Source organism: Camponotus vicinus, unplaced genomic scaffold (assembly GCF_025532165.1).
Source record: "Camponotus vicinus isolate PSW18456_S1 unplaced genomic scaffold, iyCamVici1.0 SCAF_1, whole genome shotgun sequence".
Taxonomy (NCBI): domain Eukaryota; kingdom Metazoa; phylum Arthropoda; class Insecta; order Hymenoptera; family Formicidae; genus Camponotus; species Camponotus vicinus.
Genome location: NW_028141945.1, coordinates 5,712,392 through 5,728,012, shown reverse-complemented (window position 1 = coordinate 5,728,012; position 15,621 = coordinate 5,712,392). Strand labels below are relative to the sequence as shown.

General features: G+C 32.8%; 3 protein-coding genes, 2 long non-coding RNA genes and 3 other non-coding genes across 9 annotated transcripts; 4 read left to right on the top strand and 4 right to left on the bottom strand.

The window, feature by feature from the left end:
• Positions 1–1,070: 1,070 nt before the first annotated feature.
• LOC145973147 (uncharacterized) lies at positions 1,071–5,643 on the bottom strand. 2 transcript variants are annotated; one of them, XM_083102385.1, is made up of 4 exons: positions 4,758–5,643; positions 2,613–2,840; positions 2,158–2,336; positions 1,071–1,849 (listed from the first exon to the last, which is right to left on the bottom strand). In XM_083102385.1, exons 1-4 carry the CDS (start codon positions 4,864–4,866, stop codon positions 1,646–1,648), a joined length of 720 nt encoding a protein of 239 aa, XP_082958511.1. In that variant the 5' UTR covers positions 4,867–5,643; the 3' UTR covers positions 1,071–1,645. The 2 variants fall into 2 exon arrangements, with proteins under 2 accessions (XP_082958511.1, XP_082958521.1); XM_083102395.1 differs by having other exon boundaries at positions 2,613–2,837.
• On the top strand, positions 2,338–4,141 carry LOC145973157 (uncharacterized). The gene is made up of 4 exons (XR_014439378.1): positions 2,338–2,774; positions 3,336–3,532; positions 3,646–3,772; positions 4,069–4,141. It is a non-coding gene; the product is annotated as an uncharacterized LOC145973157 (long non-coding RNA).
• On the bottom strand, positions 2,422–2,494 carry Trnam-cau (transfer RNA methionine (anticodon CAU)). The gene has a single exon. It is a non-coding gene; the product is annotated as a tRNA-Met (tRNA).
• Trnar-ccu (transfer RNA arginine (anticodon CCU)) lies at positions 2,989–3,061 on the top strand. Its single transcript has one exon. It is a non-coding gene; the product is annotated as a tRNA-Arg (tRNA).
• On the bottom strand, positions 4,117–4,188 carry Trnah-gug (transfer RNA histidin (anticodon GUG)). The gene has a single exon. It is a non-coding gene; the product is annotated as a tRNA-His (tRNA).
• An 837-nt stretch (positions 5,644–6,480) lies between the features above and the next one.
• Positions 6,481–7,642, top strand: LOC145959350 (uncharacterized). The gene is made up of 3 exons (XR_014434998.1): positions 6,481–6,585; positions 6,907–7,036; positions 7,104–7,642. It is a non-coding gene; the product is annotated as an uncharacterized LOC145959350 (long non-coding RNA).
• Positions 7,643–11,321: 3,679 nt separating this feature from the next.
• On the top strand, positions 11,322–14,120 carry LOC145973530 (uncharacterized). Its single transcript, XM_083103004.1, has 4 exons — positions 11,322–11,544; positions 11,657–11,867; positions 12,230–12,438; positions 13,018–14,120. Exons 2-4 carry the CDS (start codon positions 11,724–11,726, stop codon positions 13,799–13,801), a joined length of 1,137 nt encoding a protein of 378 aa, XP_082959130.1. The 5' UTR covers positions 11,322–11,544; positions 11,657–11,723; the 3' UTR covers positions 13,802–14,120.
• A 184-nt stretch (positions 14,121–14,304) lies between these two features.
• Positions 14,305–15,601, bottom strand: LOC145969856 (uncharacterized). The gene is made up of 3 exons (XM_083096153.1): positions 15,387–15,601; positions 14,867–15,174; positions 14,305–14,537 (listed from the first exon to the last, which is right to left on the bottom strand). The coding sequence occupies exons 1-3, from the start codon at positions 15,455–15,457 to the stop codon at positions 14,377–14,379; spliced, it is 540 nt and encodes a 179-aa protein (XP_082952279.1). The 5' UTR covers positions 15,458–15,601; the 3' UTR covers positions 14,305–14,376.
• Between the last annotated feature and the right edge of the window lie 20 nt (positions 15,602–15,621).

Genomic DNA, 15,621 nt, shown 5'->3' with positions numbered 1-15,621 from the left:
CATATATCGTAAAGGTTTATATATACATAATTCAACAAATGTACTCGCAATGTTTCTTATTGTATTGTAATTAAAATACTTTTTATACGGTAAATAAGATTAAAAATGCGTGACGCGACGGTCTGCTAATTTTTCAGTACATGTAAAAACTTTATATATATATATATATATATATATATATATATATATATATATATGTGTGTGTATATTGTGCACAGACTTAAAGAAATTAATATAAATATCAATAAATATTAATTAATATAATAATAATATTAATATTAATAATAATAATAATATTAATAATTATTAATAATATTAATTAATATTATATTAATTTATTTCTTTCGATTTCTTTAATTCTGTGATTATACATATGTATGTACACACCATTACTATGCTATACAATATCATTTATCATATTTTATTACACAATATCTCTCTCTTTACAGAATTTTTCAGTATTTCTTTTACGGAAATAGTATTATTATTAGAAATATACGAAACAATAATTTATCTACCATATATTATTATTGAAAAATTGCAATCAAGTTGAAAATTGATCGAAATTAATAGGATACAATGTGTAAATGTACTTTCAATTTTTAATATTAACTTCGTTAAACAAACATTAAACATAATAGTTTAACATAATAATCAAATGTAATATATTTGATTATTTAAACTAATCGAAATTATGTATATTGTTTATTTAATATGCCGTATATTAGAAAGTGAAAACTTTTTACGCGTATAATTTCTTCACGAAATGCGTGCTAATTATAGATATTATATCTATTATATAGAGCTTATATAATCATATCCTTTTATCTTTTAGTTTCAAAACGCATTAAATTTTTTTATTTTAAATTGAAAGAAATGGAAAATATACTTTAAAATGACGTTTTCTTTACGCGTTTTCTATAAATCATTTTTACATTCTTATCGATTACCGGTTAATAATCTTACTTATCGGTTGTTGTTTTTAATGTTTCTTTGTACCGTTAGATGTCTCGCGAGTAGAAAACGGGGTAATTTCGTAAAAATACGTTAACTTTTTTATAGCACGTAGGTATCTTGAATTATCTCTATTATTAGCATTTAAGCAACAATAATTACACTTATTATGAATAATAATAATTCTAACAAGAAATAATCTCCGTATCGAAGTCTTAAAGCCATTTCGATCAACTTGTGATTAACTTAATCGGCGTTTAACCTGTTTAAGAGTGTAATACCTGCGTATTGTTAACGTTATTAGTCGGGTAAAACATTAATTCTTTTGTTGCTTGATATGTGTGAAGAAAAGATTAAATTAAAGACGGTGAATTATATGCAAATTTTATTATAGGCAATTTTTTATAGTTCTAGTTGAATTAATTGCCGATTAAGTGAATCAGAATTTGATTCAACAGTGGTCATTAAGATAATATTTAACCTAATTGGTTCTTATTTGTTCTTTGTATAACATAGAAAACATCTTGACATATCTTTTAAATCGAATGTTGTAATTTCGATGATCTGTTATAGTGTGTCGTATTTAAACATAAGGATCATTTTCGCGCTAAACGAAATTACACGGATTTTAATATTCGCTTCAAATTTGAACATCTCTACACGCATTTCTGTTAGAAAAAAATTTACAAAATTAACAGTCTAAACTTGCGGTGGTGTGTGAAGGAGAGAGAGTTACAGGTGTCATCGAGGAAAGCGATCGTTCGATGGATTGTATCGCCGGGGCGTGTTGCTTAATTAACATATGTCGCAACGATTGCGCTTCCTCCCGAAGAGTCACTATCTGCGCCTTGAGAATCGCATTCTCGTGCTCCAGCATTGTCGCCCTTAAAGCAATCTGTAAGTATAAAAACGATACATATATAAATATAATGGAACTTCATATTTACATGCAAAAATTACATCGCTCGAAAATATTGATTTTATTATGTCGCACCTGCTACTGTTAATTTTAAATATATTAAGTTTGTTCTTTTCAGTTGAATTAGAATGTAATAGAATGAGATAGATAAATTATATTTAGAAGTTTTTGAAAGAGAAAAAAAGAAAAGATGAAAAATGCAAAAAATGTAATTAAAATGAATAAATTTATTGTTCTCTTTAAAACATATCGAAATTTGAAAGATCGTTTTATTTCGTTCTTACGTGATCTTCTCTGATCTTGCGGGCATCCCGTGACTTTTTCGCTGCCTGATTATTCCGTTTACGTCTCTCAAAATATTTTTCGTCTTTTTGATCGTCCGGGATCGGTTTCTTTTCGCTTCTAGGTCTTCTGTGGAGAGTGTTTATGCCGTTTGTATTGATGAAGTGACGGTTCATGGCACCTGTTTTGTTATCGATGATAAGATACACGTGTTTTTATCGCCATGTAATCGACATAATTTGTAACGAGATAAGAGGAAAAAAAATTGCCCCGGGTGAGGATCGAACTCACGACCTTAAGATTATGAGACTTACGCGCTGCCTACTGCGCTACCGAGGCTATCAATTTGGACTACTTAATTAATAAGTAAATAGTACGGTCTCTTTATTCAAACATTGAATATATTGAAAAATTATTTAAAAAGAAAACTGAACGTGCTAAGATAAAATTAGCTTACCCGAAGAGGAAGTCGAAAACGGTTGAGGTACGCTCAGAGATTGCATCAAGGGTGGCATCGCTAGAAAAGGTGGTTGAAGCAACGTTCCTGGAAGTGAAAATGTTGCCGACAAAGAAGAGGATGTTAACGGCGAGGATGAAGAATCCGCTGCCACGGAATTTGGTAAAATATCCGGTTCGATGAAATTATAATCCCGAGTCGGATATGCTTCATACCTACACAGATCTGCTAATGAAGACGAGAATTTTATCAATTTTATTCAGATATTGTGCATTCAATTAATTGTATTCGTTTATTTTGTATTGTTAAATGTAAAAAAGAAGAATCGACTCACTGGGAATAAAGACTAGAAAGTTTAGATAGAGTACTATCGACCGCCCCTGTGGCCTAATGGATAAGGCATCGGTCTCCTAAACCGGGGATTGTGGGTTCGAGTCCCACCAGGGGTACATTTATTTTTTTTTTTGTAAAATAAATAAAAGATATAAACTATTAACATTTTCGGAAAAATAAAAATATTATAAGAATATCTTCTGTAACAATACTTTTGCTATAGAAAATTAGAAAATTAATTTTTATATATGTATACTAACAAAAAAATATCACATATATACATACATGTGTACATATTTATACATATATATTTTTTTTTTTAAATAACATTAATATGATATTCAAAATGAAATTCGATAAACTAACCACTCATTTCTCTCTTTCTTCCAGGATTAATTAGCTTTACACGAGATATAGTTTGCTCACTCGCTTGATCGATGGAAAATTCATTTGACACTTGGAAATTTCGCCAGCGAGAGCTGAAACTTTTACTCCCGGCTATATACATCATGTCACGATTGTATATGTTACTGGACTGGATGAAACATGGGAATCCGAATGTCGTGATAATATAACGACTTGTCGAGGTTCGTGCGAAACTGTGCAAACGTTAACGTCTGTACAAATTGCCGTAGCTGTTATAGTTAAGTTGTAAAATTCGCTTAGACGTTAATTGCTCAAGCGGCAGTTACATTTTTAGGGAACGAGACCGATGTAATGGCGATGCTATAAATGAGACAATCGCTTGAAAAAAACGACCTTGCAAAAATCAAATAAACTTGAGATGAATGTAACTTATATATTTTAACATACGTATTTTTTTAAATGTACGTATAACATTATTTATAATTTATAATATAAACTGTGTGATTCTCTCTCTCTCTCTCTCTCTCTCTCTCTCTCTCTCTCTCTCTCTCTCTCTCTCTCATAAGAGGGAATTTTAATACAATTATTTAATTATTAATTACTCTCTACTATATGTAATATATAAATTACTTAATATTAAGGAATTATATAAGTAACATAATCAAATAATTTAAATAAATTTTATTATCTTAATCTTAATTATTTTCAAAAATTGCTATTATAGATGTAATTATTATAAATTTTAAAATATATATAGAGAAATTGAGTTAAAAAAAAAACCTCCACCGTGACAATGCTCTCGCATTGCCGTGACCAGGATTCGAACCTGGGTTACTACGGCCACAACGTAGGGTCCTAACCACTAGACGATCACGGCTACTGGAGGAGTTAAGACAGGATTGGAAATTGTCATAGATCAATCCAGATATCAGTCAACTTGCTCACTTGTGCATAACGAAAGCAAGCAAGTGACAAATAAAGAATATGTGACCCTATATTATATTTCAAATATTTTTCCATCTCATATAAAATAATAAAACAGACATAAAACATCATATAAATCGAAAGATAAAATACAAAATAATTTATTTCTATATATATAACATATAAAATTATAACATTTCTATTAATTTTTTATGCAATAAGTTAGTAGTATATAGATGATGCTTATGTGCAATTAAAAATGAAATTTTAATGAGCTCTATATAGGGTATTCCAAAATCATCAACTAAATCAATCCAAGCAAAGAATGATACATTATATACTCTTCCATAATTTATACACTGCGAGTATTTTTTAATTTGATACAACATAAAAACTAAAATTTAAAATATTTAATTTCAGAACATTCCAGAACCTTGAAAAAGCTGCGATGAAAAGAGCATGATTTTGGATCGCCAATGACTTATTTTTCAACCAAGGGACTTTAATACATCTTTTACGTACCTGAATTTGGAGCGAAGAGACTGTAACTTCGCAAGAGATGCAACGCAGAGAATGCGCCAGAGACTGCGTTTCCGGTGCACATCGTCCTCGCATGAGAGTGTGAACTCATTGCTTGAGAAATATTCTCTTCAATATTCAGAATTAAGATAAACTCCACACATCTTTCCGATCGAATAATGAATACTTATTTGCCCTGAGAGACGTAAACATCATAACATATCATCATAACATATAATGTCCGATCATATAATATATCCCATCTGCTTAAATCGTAAATAATGTTTCAAATTTTAAGAATCGTTTCAGACAAAAATCGTGACATAGTTGCCAACAATTCATCTTGCATTAAATCAAAAGGTTTCGTTATCAATGATTATCCATACTCGATCATATGAAAAGATCTATTCGTAATATTTTTTTTCTTCTTTTAGAATTTATTTCATTTTTGTACATATATGTGAAATATTAAATAATATCGGATTTTAGATTTAATAATTTATATATCTTTGATAGCTTTTTCTCTTCTTATCGATGCAAAGTTTTTTTCGGTGGCAAACTATTATTTGGCAATTGTATTATCTCCCTATTGAGATATATGCATTTCACACATGATTAAAACATGATTAAAAATAATTTAATAAATTTGTCGATAATATTTTGAATTCTATATTTCATCTATATTCTCTCAATGTTCACAGGTCACTTATGTCGCAAGTCAAAGAATATTACGAAAATTCACCAGAGGTTTAAGATTTAATATTCATCGATCGATACTACGAATTTTCTTTCGCGAAGATTCAAACGGACTTCTTCGAGAAAACTCCGAACTTTCGAAGAGTACTACGGATTCGTTACTGAGACGATCAGCTAACAACTCAGTCCGACTGCTTTGACGCGCCATATCATGTATCACATGTTGCAGCATCGCTAAAATGTACGCGCGAAGACCATTCGATTCGTCGGGGACGACGAATATCCCGCCTCCAGGTACATGCGCACTGACTGTGCCGTAGGTTGATTCGCTGCCGCGTCATTAGTGGCAACCAGCCAGACACAGCTCTCGATGGTCAAGGGAGAACGCGGACACGAGCGGTCTGACCAATCGCAATGTGCCATCTCTACGATCTTAAAGTGATTGTAGGTATCGCGAGTTCAATCTACAAACCGCAGCACATATATGTAATAGGTCGCGTGAATATTCCTGATAATGTGCGAAAAGACGCATCGAATAGATAGTTGACGACAAGAGCTTTATAATTCTTTCTCATTTTGCCATCAACATAAATATATATTATTTTTACTATATCATTTACTATTCCTTATTTATTTCGTATATTCTGAAGATGTTGAAATATTCAGAATCAATCATATCTGTGATTCATAAGACTCTATTAGACTCAGTCAATCTAATACTTAAAAAACTAATTTAATATATAAATAGTATTCATTATTTATAGATAATAGGAATATAATTTATATAAATGTGATATAAATTAATATCATACAATTTTTCTTCTGTCAAAATGAGTCAAGTCTATAAGTTGTAGAGAATCCTCATTTGAAATATAAAATCATATTTAAAAAGTGAACACTTTATGCAGGTTATATGAAAATGATATAATGATATATATGAAGTACTTTGGTGCGCTATAGCGCACAATATAAAATATTCATTGCCGCGGAAGAAAAACGATCAATCTCGCAATTTCAGGTAACTGGAGAGATTCTGATCTTCCAATCATTACGCCAGTATTATCTGCGATTCGTGTGGTTCATCGCTCGATGGTACACGTCGTGGCCTCGCGATGACTGATCGCCGACACTTATCGTACGTACACATCTACGGCCTCGATCTGTAATTCTTATGACATGTATAATTTTTAAAGTCACTTGCCACTTATTATTTCTCATCGTACATTTTATCATATTTAATATGAAAGAGAAGAGAAACGCTTTTTATATATTTTATATTTCTAGAATAAATTTGCCCTCAGGATAAAAAAACATAAATGTACATAATACACCACACATTAGCACATTGCATGCAATACAATAAGGTCACAGATTTAAGAATTATTAATATAAATTACCAAGAGTAAAGTAATATATTGCAGGTAATAAAAAAAATCTTTTATTATATCATTTATAGATAATACGAACTTCCTTATCTTGCTCCTTGCGGTGATGAAAAATCTCGAGAGCACGCTATTAAGAAGAAAGAAAAGCCGCGAGGGACTTAAGCGCGAGGTCGAACGAGCGGCATAAGTTTGATCGAATCGGTATGAAAATTTAGAAACTTTTGCAAGCAAACGAGTTAACGCGATTCTTCGGCCGCTCTATTTTCAGAAATTACGATCTTCTTCCTCCATCCTTCTGGGAGACTTCGGGCGGCGATGCAGGTGCGAGTCTTGCACATGCGAGGAGAACGCGTTTATACGTATATACACATCTCGCAGTCTCGCATAGACCACCACATAGGCATGCCACGTAGATACGTAGTACGTAGGTGCCTTCTAATGTGCCTCTGGGACAGTCAGCACCTGACACTTTCACGTTACCCACCTACGTACGAATGTTTAATGCGCCGTCCGTAATTATTATGAAGCAAATTAGCCCGCGGCGTGGTGTATTAGATCGCTCTCCTTCCTCCTTCTCTTTATCGTTCTCATTAATATTACAACTCATCCGTCCTGTAATTATCCTCTAGCCCACGATTAACGGTCAAGAGATCGATTACCTTTGTGTTTGCGATCATATTGCATGGATGTTCCAGGTGCGTCGCGTCCTTTGACCTTCACAATCGCATTGATGTATGTTATACATTATCGTCTTATATCTCTTGCGTTATGCGGACAAGTGTTTAAAAAATGTTATTAAGATCCTAACTCGACCATTTTTTTTAATTTTTGAGTTGCATTTTCCTATCCATTGTTAATTGTATTTTTTCAAATGAGAATATATATGTATATAATATTAACGATAATGAGAAGGATTGAGAATCACAAGCGATCGGTACACCTGTACGCCGTTCACGCAACAATATTGTAGATTCACATAAATTCAACTCCCGGGCAGGGGTCACACATGGGCGGGTTAAATAACATCATTTAGTATCGTAATATCTAATTTACTACAGAGAAAGAAAGACAGAGAAAAGAGCGGTGAGCTTTGAACGGAAGGAACCACGTGGTTGTAATCCCACGACGTCGCAATTACAGGCGCCTTTTGAAACAGTATATGTCCCTTCTTCGTGAGTTCAGCATGTGCGAAAGATTAAATACGCGTCCGACTTACTTCCTCTCTCTTCATCTATAAATTTATTACTTAATTTTTCTACTTTTTAAATATAATTTTTTTGTAAAAATTCTAATTTCTTTGTTATTTTTTTTCAGATATTTGATTAAATGTCTCTAGAAGAATTTGAAAAATTATATGCGTTCTTTTTTATAAAGTTCAACCCTTACGGAGATATCGATCGAAACGTATATATTATATGAGCGTGCTTCTTGTCACCCGCCTGTTTGAATCTGCTCGTTATCATTATGTGGCTGGATTTGTGCCGATAACACGGGCCGCGTACAATTCTTGCTCTGGGATCGGACCTGGTCGTGCGAACCCGAACACCTGTCGACGGCCACCAGGTAACGTGACATCACGTCACGTGATGAGCCGGCGAGCTGGCGAACGCACCGGGACCCACCCCCGACGACCCCGTGACGCGTCCCGACAGTAATCGGTCTAATCGACGTCCCGGAGACTTGTGCACAGGTATATGCATAAAGGATTCACGTGTGCGATGATTTTTCATTTCGCGAAGATCATTTATTCAAGTGTACTCGAGATGTTAATATTTCCTTTCGCCGAAGGGTCATTATTTCATTTCGTGTCATCTGATATCTATCGATTAATCATAAACTTTGAATCAATGATATAATACAAAGATAATATATTTAATTTATTGCAAACATTAATTAATTTCATATAATATAGTGACAACTTAGAGATGATAATACAAATATAATAACTATTCGGAGCCTAAGACTTATTAGTTTTTAAATTTCTAACAAGATTACATTATTTGAAGCATATTAATATATAAAACAATTGCATTATATTAATATATAAAACATAATTTTTAATGAGTGGAATTTCTGAACATAATTATTTTCTGTGAGACATTTTAACAGCTATAATTTCTATGTAAATTCGCGTTTTTTAATGTAACTATATATACAATAAGTCAATTATATGTTGTGAACATCTTATAAATCATGTATACGTGTTAAGAATGTTGCATTAATTCTTATTAATACTCGATGTGTCAACATTTGCAATAATGCTGTCCAAACTTTACGGAAATGTAGAGTGCTATCAACGTTCCGTATCAATCCTGAAGGATTAACGAGCGTTTTCGCACGCGGAAATGCGACTGCTTCTTCCTCGCACGAAAAGGAGGCCGCCTCTCACGCATCGAGCCTGCCGTTGTACACCACGGAACAGGACAGGACGGTACCCAAGAAGGTCGCGTGTCTACTTAGTCTCGTTCCACCGCTGCCACCCTTCACCCTCTCCCTCTACAGGAAGTACGAATTCTCCTTTCACCCTCGCACAAAGTCACGTATCGTGACGCCCGTTGTTTCACAACTTGGGCAAAGTTATCTCATCAAGTCGTCACGAGGACGCCCTTTCCTTCCCTACCTCTCTTTTTACCCCTCCTCTCTCCCGCTCCAAGTCCTGATTAAACTTTTCTTACTTTTGCGGCTCGAGGTATTTATAATCTCGCGCCGCTCCGCGCTCTCTCAGAACCGCAGAATCGTTATCAGGGTTTAACTAATTAGCGGCATTTCGGCGAAAAAATCATCGTCTTGCTCGTTTTGTATTTTTCGACTTATATCAAATAACTATAATATGATACAGTTGATTCGATTGATGTCTAATTTGGTGTTCAATTTTTAGAACAATAAATATATATATGTAATAAATAAATATAAATATATATTTCGCAAAAAAATAATATATTATCACAGAGAGATCTACAAATATCTAAGCGACCAAAATCTCGCGAGACAAAAAAATACTTCAATGTCATTCTCTCGTTTTTCTTTGATAAAAAAAAGAAAATTATCTTTTTAGTTGTAATTTTAGGTGAAGTTGGAGACATAGAGTTAAACATCGAGTAGACTTCAATGCCTGCGCTCAACGTATGGCAAGCACCTTACTTGCGATCGAAGAAAGAAGTACGCTTATGAAACGGGATATAATGCGATTCGGTCAGTGGTGAAAATCTAGATGAAAGCTGTACGATTTACAATTGATTCTCCAGTCACATTAAAAAAATCTTTTCCTAGATGAAAGCATTTGTAAAATGAGCTGAGTGGATGAGCAGATACGAAAGAGTATTAATGGACGAGAGAGAAATCGCCGCTCACAAGCGAACGACGTACTCCAAGCAATAGCCACACCAGAGGAAGGAGGGAGGAAGGGATGGAGAAGCTTAATCATTTAGACTATTTGCCCCCGTTGGAGCACGCCAGACCATCTACAGCCCTTCAGTTCCCAGGCTGTCGGCAAATTGCGGCTTACCGCGCCGGCACCGGTTTTTATCCTCGCGCTCACCTCGTCCAGGTAATTCTTGGCGGGCTCCGCTTCTCGTCGTTCTTATCGGAAACGGCGCGAAACAATAAAAACGAAATCGCTCACACCACCGTCGGCCGAACATGGCAAAAGTGGAGCGTGGTGCCTGTTAGAGCGCCATTCGCCGCGATTCGAGTCTTACCTCTTCTTTGACTCGTCTCCCCCCATCAGCCGCATAATCTTATTTTGTCATACTATTTTTACGAAGCACATTAGTAAATCTCATTAGCAACGAAGCCGTATAATTTGTATAATTTATTAACTTTTAATAATACCTTAAAATTGAGAATCGAAATAACTGTAAGGATAATACAAGTTAATTTTCTATAAATCAGAATCTCAATTTTTATTTTATCATAATTTGTTGCAATCATTTTGATCCATAATAATGTTAATTTAAAATAAATAATAATTAAATTATATAAATAATTAAATAATATTATGTAAGTTTTTTTCTATTGTCACGAGTTTTTTTTAATTCATTCGCTTCTCCAATGCATATTTCAAAGGAAGATCCGCAGACATCGCGATGATGGTACAACAATGTGCGTTGTGTGGATTGATGGAGCGAGGAAGAGAAATTTTTTTTCATGTATTTCCTGGGGAGAATCGCGATGAGTGCTTTGCAGATATTGCCATTATTATGAAAAAGCGATGTGTGTGTAATTTTATTATTATCGTATTGTCGGCGCGCTATGCTATTGCGTCTATGCCGTTCGTACATACAGAGCGGCAATAATTTTATCATAATTCATACACAATGCGAGGAGCTGTGTCTTTAGTCGAGGAAGCCCTCCGAGATACCGAGAATATAAAAGTACTTCCGTATATACTATACAGTCACGCGTTCACTGACTGCTCGCCCTATTAATATTTCACGTATACACTCGTCCCTGCCACCCACGTGCTCCTCCTACTTTTTCTCTCTACATCTACGCCTATTTACGCCCCTTGACCTCGCAGCACCTTTCTGTAGCGTTATTTCGATTGCAGATCGATACCAGGATTGCGAGTCATGGAGGACGATTCTCGTCGTGCTTTATCGAAATCTTTCAAATTTAATGGGACACATAAAACCGTCTTTTGTATCGGCATGACATATTTTTAACCCCATCATACATAATTCACATATTCGCATATTAAAAAAACAATGGTATTTTACGTTATTTAAATATTTAGCAAATAGTTTTTGAAATTTCCTTCCAAGAAACTTTAAAATAACTTAAAATTAAATATTTCTCAAAGCGGTCGTTTACAATTTTCAGGTATACACATTTCAATTTGTAAAAGTGACATTTTTGATTAACCTTTTAAATAAGAATTAAATCAACGATGAAAAACACTAAGAGAACGGAAGAAAAAGTCAACGCCATAATTAATGAAATTCTTGATGACGATCAAGGAAACAATTTCAGTGCGACGCAAACTGAAAATTGTTCAAGAGATTGCAAGGGACCAGATAATACGCCTAAAGAAGTATCAGAAATCTTCATTCATATAATAATAATTAAATGAATCTCAAATTTTGAATCTCAAATTTTTATTTATATAATATTCATACAATTATAATAATCAAGATTTTATTTATACATAAATCAAATTTAAAAATTGATAAACTTTAATCTTTTTTATGTTGTTAGATACACCAATTTAGAAAAACTTAACAATAATTTAATGATTTTAGCGCATTTTTTAATTATATTAATCAATTGGAAATTAATTTATTATATTCAGTAAAATTATAAAAAATAGTAATAAGATTATTAAGAATTATAAAAAAATGTCTTTGTTGAAAATAATAAATTTCAAGTGTTAAATAAAAATTTCTTTCGCCACAGACATCCCGACAATGCAAGTGTGGTGTGGAGAATTCGACGAGATTTTCGCTACGCGTTTTAGAGGCGATGCGCTTGTTGCAACGCGACGTGGACCAGCCATCCACTTCCAGCGTTGATGACATCGTCGATTATATCCGGACGAATTATCGCCATGATGGCGATCTTTATGCTCAGGTGCGGACCGCGCTGAGACAGGTCTGTTCTCAAGGGTTAGTTTTCGGCGAGAATTAACTCCATCAGAGACAGCCGAAGGTCAGAAAGGCGGAGAGGATGCGTCTCTCGCGTGCTGAGGACGCGATCGCGTTTCAAGGCAATTACCCCACTATTGCGCAGTCTATCTTGTTTCCAGGTTATGCATCTATCGACCGATTTCGTTTATGACGCTAATTACATACAGCAAACTCGTACTGTGCGATGCAAAATTATTTTGCAAAGTTTAAACCTCGAAAGATACAATCATAGAGAATTATGATAAAAATTTATCTATTTCATTAAATCACCGCGCCAAATATTACAAGTGTTATATACTTTAACAATATTAATTTAAAATTATCTGTGTATATTAGATTCGAAAATTTTAGTTTTTTTTCGCGCTTACAATCATAAAAAATAATTTGCCTATTTTACTCTACAATATTTAACTCATTTAAGATCGAAATGATGAAAGAAAAAAACAAATATCTTTTCTGCCATATTTTAAAATATTACATAATTAATAATATCCTTTTTTTAATAATATCTTTTTATTTAGAATTTATTTAGAGTTAACAGTTATGATCCTATAACAGATTCGTCATGGAATTGTTGGACAATGAATATCACTTGATTGGGCCTGTCGTTAGTGTGAAGCCGAATGACTGTTCCTTGGATTGCGAAGGAAAAGTGAAGGACCGAAAGGTCCGAAAAACATTTGTTGATCGCGATAAAAATTTGATAGGAGAACCAAGGTTTCATTCAACCAGAATATCAGCCAACGAGAGAAATAATGCGGATTATCGAGATACAGAAGAATTTGATACTGAGGAATTATTACCCTCTTGTGATTGCAATGATACTTCGGATATTCGAGACGACCGACAACAACGTATTCCTGAAATACGCGAGATACAACGACGTGATGAACGCGCAGAGCCGATTCCTGGACCTTCTAGAGATTTTGTGAGAACTGTTTCACCAATTAGAAGGGCAAAAGAACCACGATTAGAAGATCGAATAGTGCAACGTGCTGATGAAAATGGCGAAGAGACAACTACGGAGGAAGATATGGATTGCACTTGCGATACCAACGGAGTGACTCAGATTACCCGAGAGCCTTCGAGGAGACGACCTTTGGATCGTCCTCGCATAGTTAGGAACCAGCGGAATGGAGAGCGTCGCGAAAACGATGAAGACGAAGAGAATGAGGATGAAGAGGATGAACAAGTAGAAGAGGAAGACGAAGATACAGAAGATAGCGCGTACAGGGAATTGAGGGCGCGAGGTCCTCGTAGGAGGAGAAATGCGGCGCGCGAACGAGAATTGAAAAGATGGATCCGACGCTGTCGTCGAGAATGTGAACGAAGAGCACGATAAATCGTAAGTCAAAGTTAAGTATTCGTTAAATATATTTGCTTGATAAATGTACGAGCTTGAAAAATTTACCTAAGTGTTATTATATGTCGATATGTGTGTGTATATGTGAGTTATTTCTCATAAATTTTTAAAAGCACAATTCAAAATTAATTTTAAAATATTCTTTACGATTCTAATATTTCTAAATTTTTAAACAAATACTATAAATGAATACTATTATAACTATTACTTGAATTTTTAGTTTTACATAAAATATTGAATATTAATTATTAATATATAAAATTATGGATAAATAAATATATATTATTAATATATATTATAAATAAAATGCAAAAGATGTTATATAAATTTTGAATAAAATATATATAAAAGTCTTTTCTTTGCATTATTATTAACGAATATTTATTTAACGAATAATTTACACATATATATATTAAGTTAAGAAAACTCGTATTAAATAAAATAATATATAATATATAATATAAATATTATAAATGACTATGTTATAATTTCGATAATTTATTACAATTAAAATTTGTCAAAATATCGTACAAAATATTTTGATTTTACTGATGTCACTGATCGCGATACAGATTTTTTGCATTCTTTGGTGGAAAAACTCCTAATTTTTGTGAAACACACAATATGTTCCTATGTCGATTAATAGGAATTAACAATCCAGATTGTAAACCATATAAAAGTGCTTCCTGTACGTAAAATTTTGCGCGCCTCCGTCCTAAACAAAGAAATCAGTCTGCTAATGATGAAATAATTTCTAGCACAAGAATTCTTTTTATATATATTTCTTTTTTTCTCGCTTTCTTGGAAAATTTAATTTTATAATATTACATTTACTTTTTTTTCATATCAAAAGAGAGAAAAAGAAAGAGCAATTGTAAGTTATAGATAAATTGTAGATATTATCTAAAAAAATTATATATTTAATATATATATATATATATATATATATATATATAAATTATGTTTACTAATTATAAATTTATATTATAATTATATATTTATTAATTATAAATTTAAATAAAGAAATTATATATATATATATACCATCGCGGACAGCTTTCGTATATTCAGCGATATATTCTTTCGATAACGTCCTTTTACAAAGTTCAAATTTATTCGGCTTAAACTGTTCATCGAAGATTTCATCCTTGAAATTTGTCCCAAATATCGGTGCTTGTTCATGAATATTTTTTTTTCTCGCGTGTTGTTTATAAAATTTATTGCACGCGCAGTTTCGCCGCTTCCATTTCCTGTCCCTGTCGGCACATTTTTGCAAATATCTATACACTAAATCGAATACCGTCGATCTTTTAATATCCTGTTGCGGAAAGGTTTGTGCCGAGATAGCTGATCTATTTGCAGATGATATAAATCAAGATTATTTATCAATTTATTGTTTAATTTTACAGCTATTCAATACTATGCCAGGAATTAAAAGATTACTTATTTAGTATAAAAATTGCATATAAGAAAAAACAAAAGTATTTTTCAATATATTTTTTTATATAAAATAAAATTATATTTATTTTATATAAAATAAAATAAAAATTTTAGCATGATTAACCTGTATCCATGATTGAATTTAATACGACGACTGTGTACACTTTCAGGATAAGATTTCCAATCTCTGCTCATGATTAAATGATAAGAGTATAATCGTCATAAATTAAAAATTATTTTATATGAAAAATCCAGCGAAAAGAATTAAATCTGTCAAAAATTTAAATTCAATTTTTTTCAATAATGTCATGAAATCGTGCGTTTTTCTCTTTTTTCCTCTTTCTATTTTCAATTTATTT

Excerpts from the sequence above, each read along its gene's own strand:
- LOC145973530 (XM_083103004.1), top strand. The coding sequence starts at position 11,724 with ATGAAAAACACTAAGAGAACGGAAGAAAAAGTCAACGCCATAATTAAT. Across the intron at positions 11,868-12,229 it reads CAGATAATACGCCTAAAGAA|ACATCCCGACAATGCAAGTG; the intron begins GTATCAGAAATC and ends CTTTCGCCACAG. Across the intron at positions 12,439-13,017 it reads AGACAGGTCTGTTCTCAAGG|ATTCGTCATGGAATTGTTGG; the intron begins GTTAGTTTTCGG and ends ATCCTATAACAG.
- LOC145969856 (XM_083096153.1), bottom strand. The coding sequence starts at position 15,457 with ATGAGCAGAGATTGGAAATCTTATCCTGAAAGTGTACACAGTCGTCGT. Across the intron at positions 15,175-15,386 it reads AAATTCAATCATGGATACAG|ATCAGCTATCTCGGCACAAA; the intron begins GTTAATCATGCT and ends ATCTGCAAATAG. Across the intron at positions 14,538-14,866 it reads TACGAAAGCTGTCCGCGATG|GACGGAGGCGCGCAAAATTT; the intron begins GTATATATATAT and ends TTCTTTGTTTAG.
- LOC145973147 (XM_083102385.1), bottom strand. The coding sequence starts at position 4,866 with ATGAGTTCACACTCTCATGCGAGGACGATGTGCACCGGAAACGCAGTC. Across the intron at positions 2,337-2,612 it reads GTTTTCGACTTCCTCTTCGG|GTGCCATGAACCGTCACTTC; the intron begins GTAAGCTAATTT and ends ATAACAAAACAG. Across the intron at positions 1,850-2,157 it reads GCAAGATCAGAGAAGATCAC|ATTGCTTTAAGGGCGACAAT; the intron begins GTAAGAACGAAA and ends TTATACTTACAG.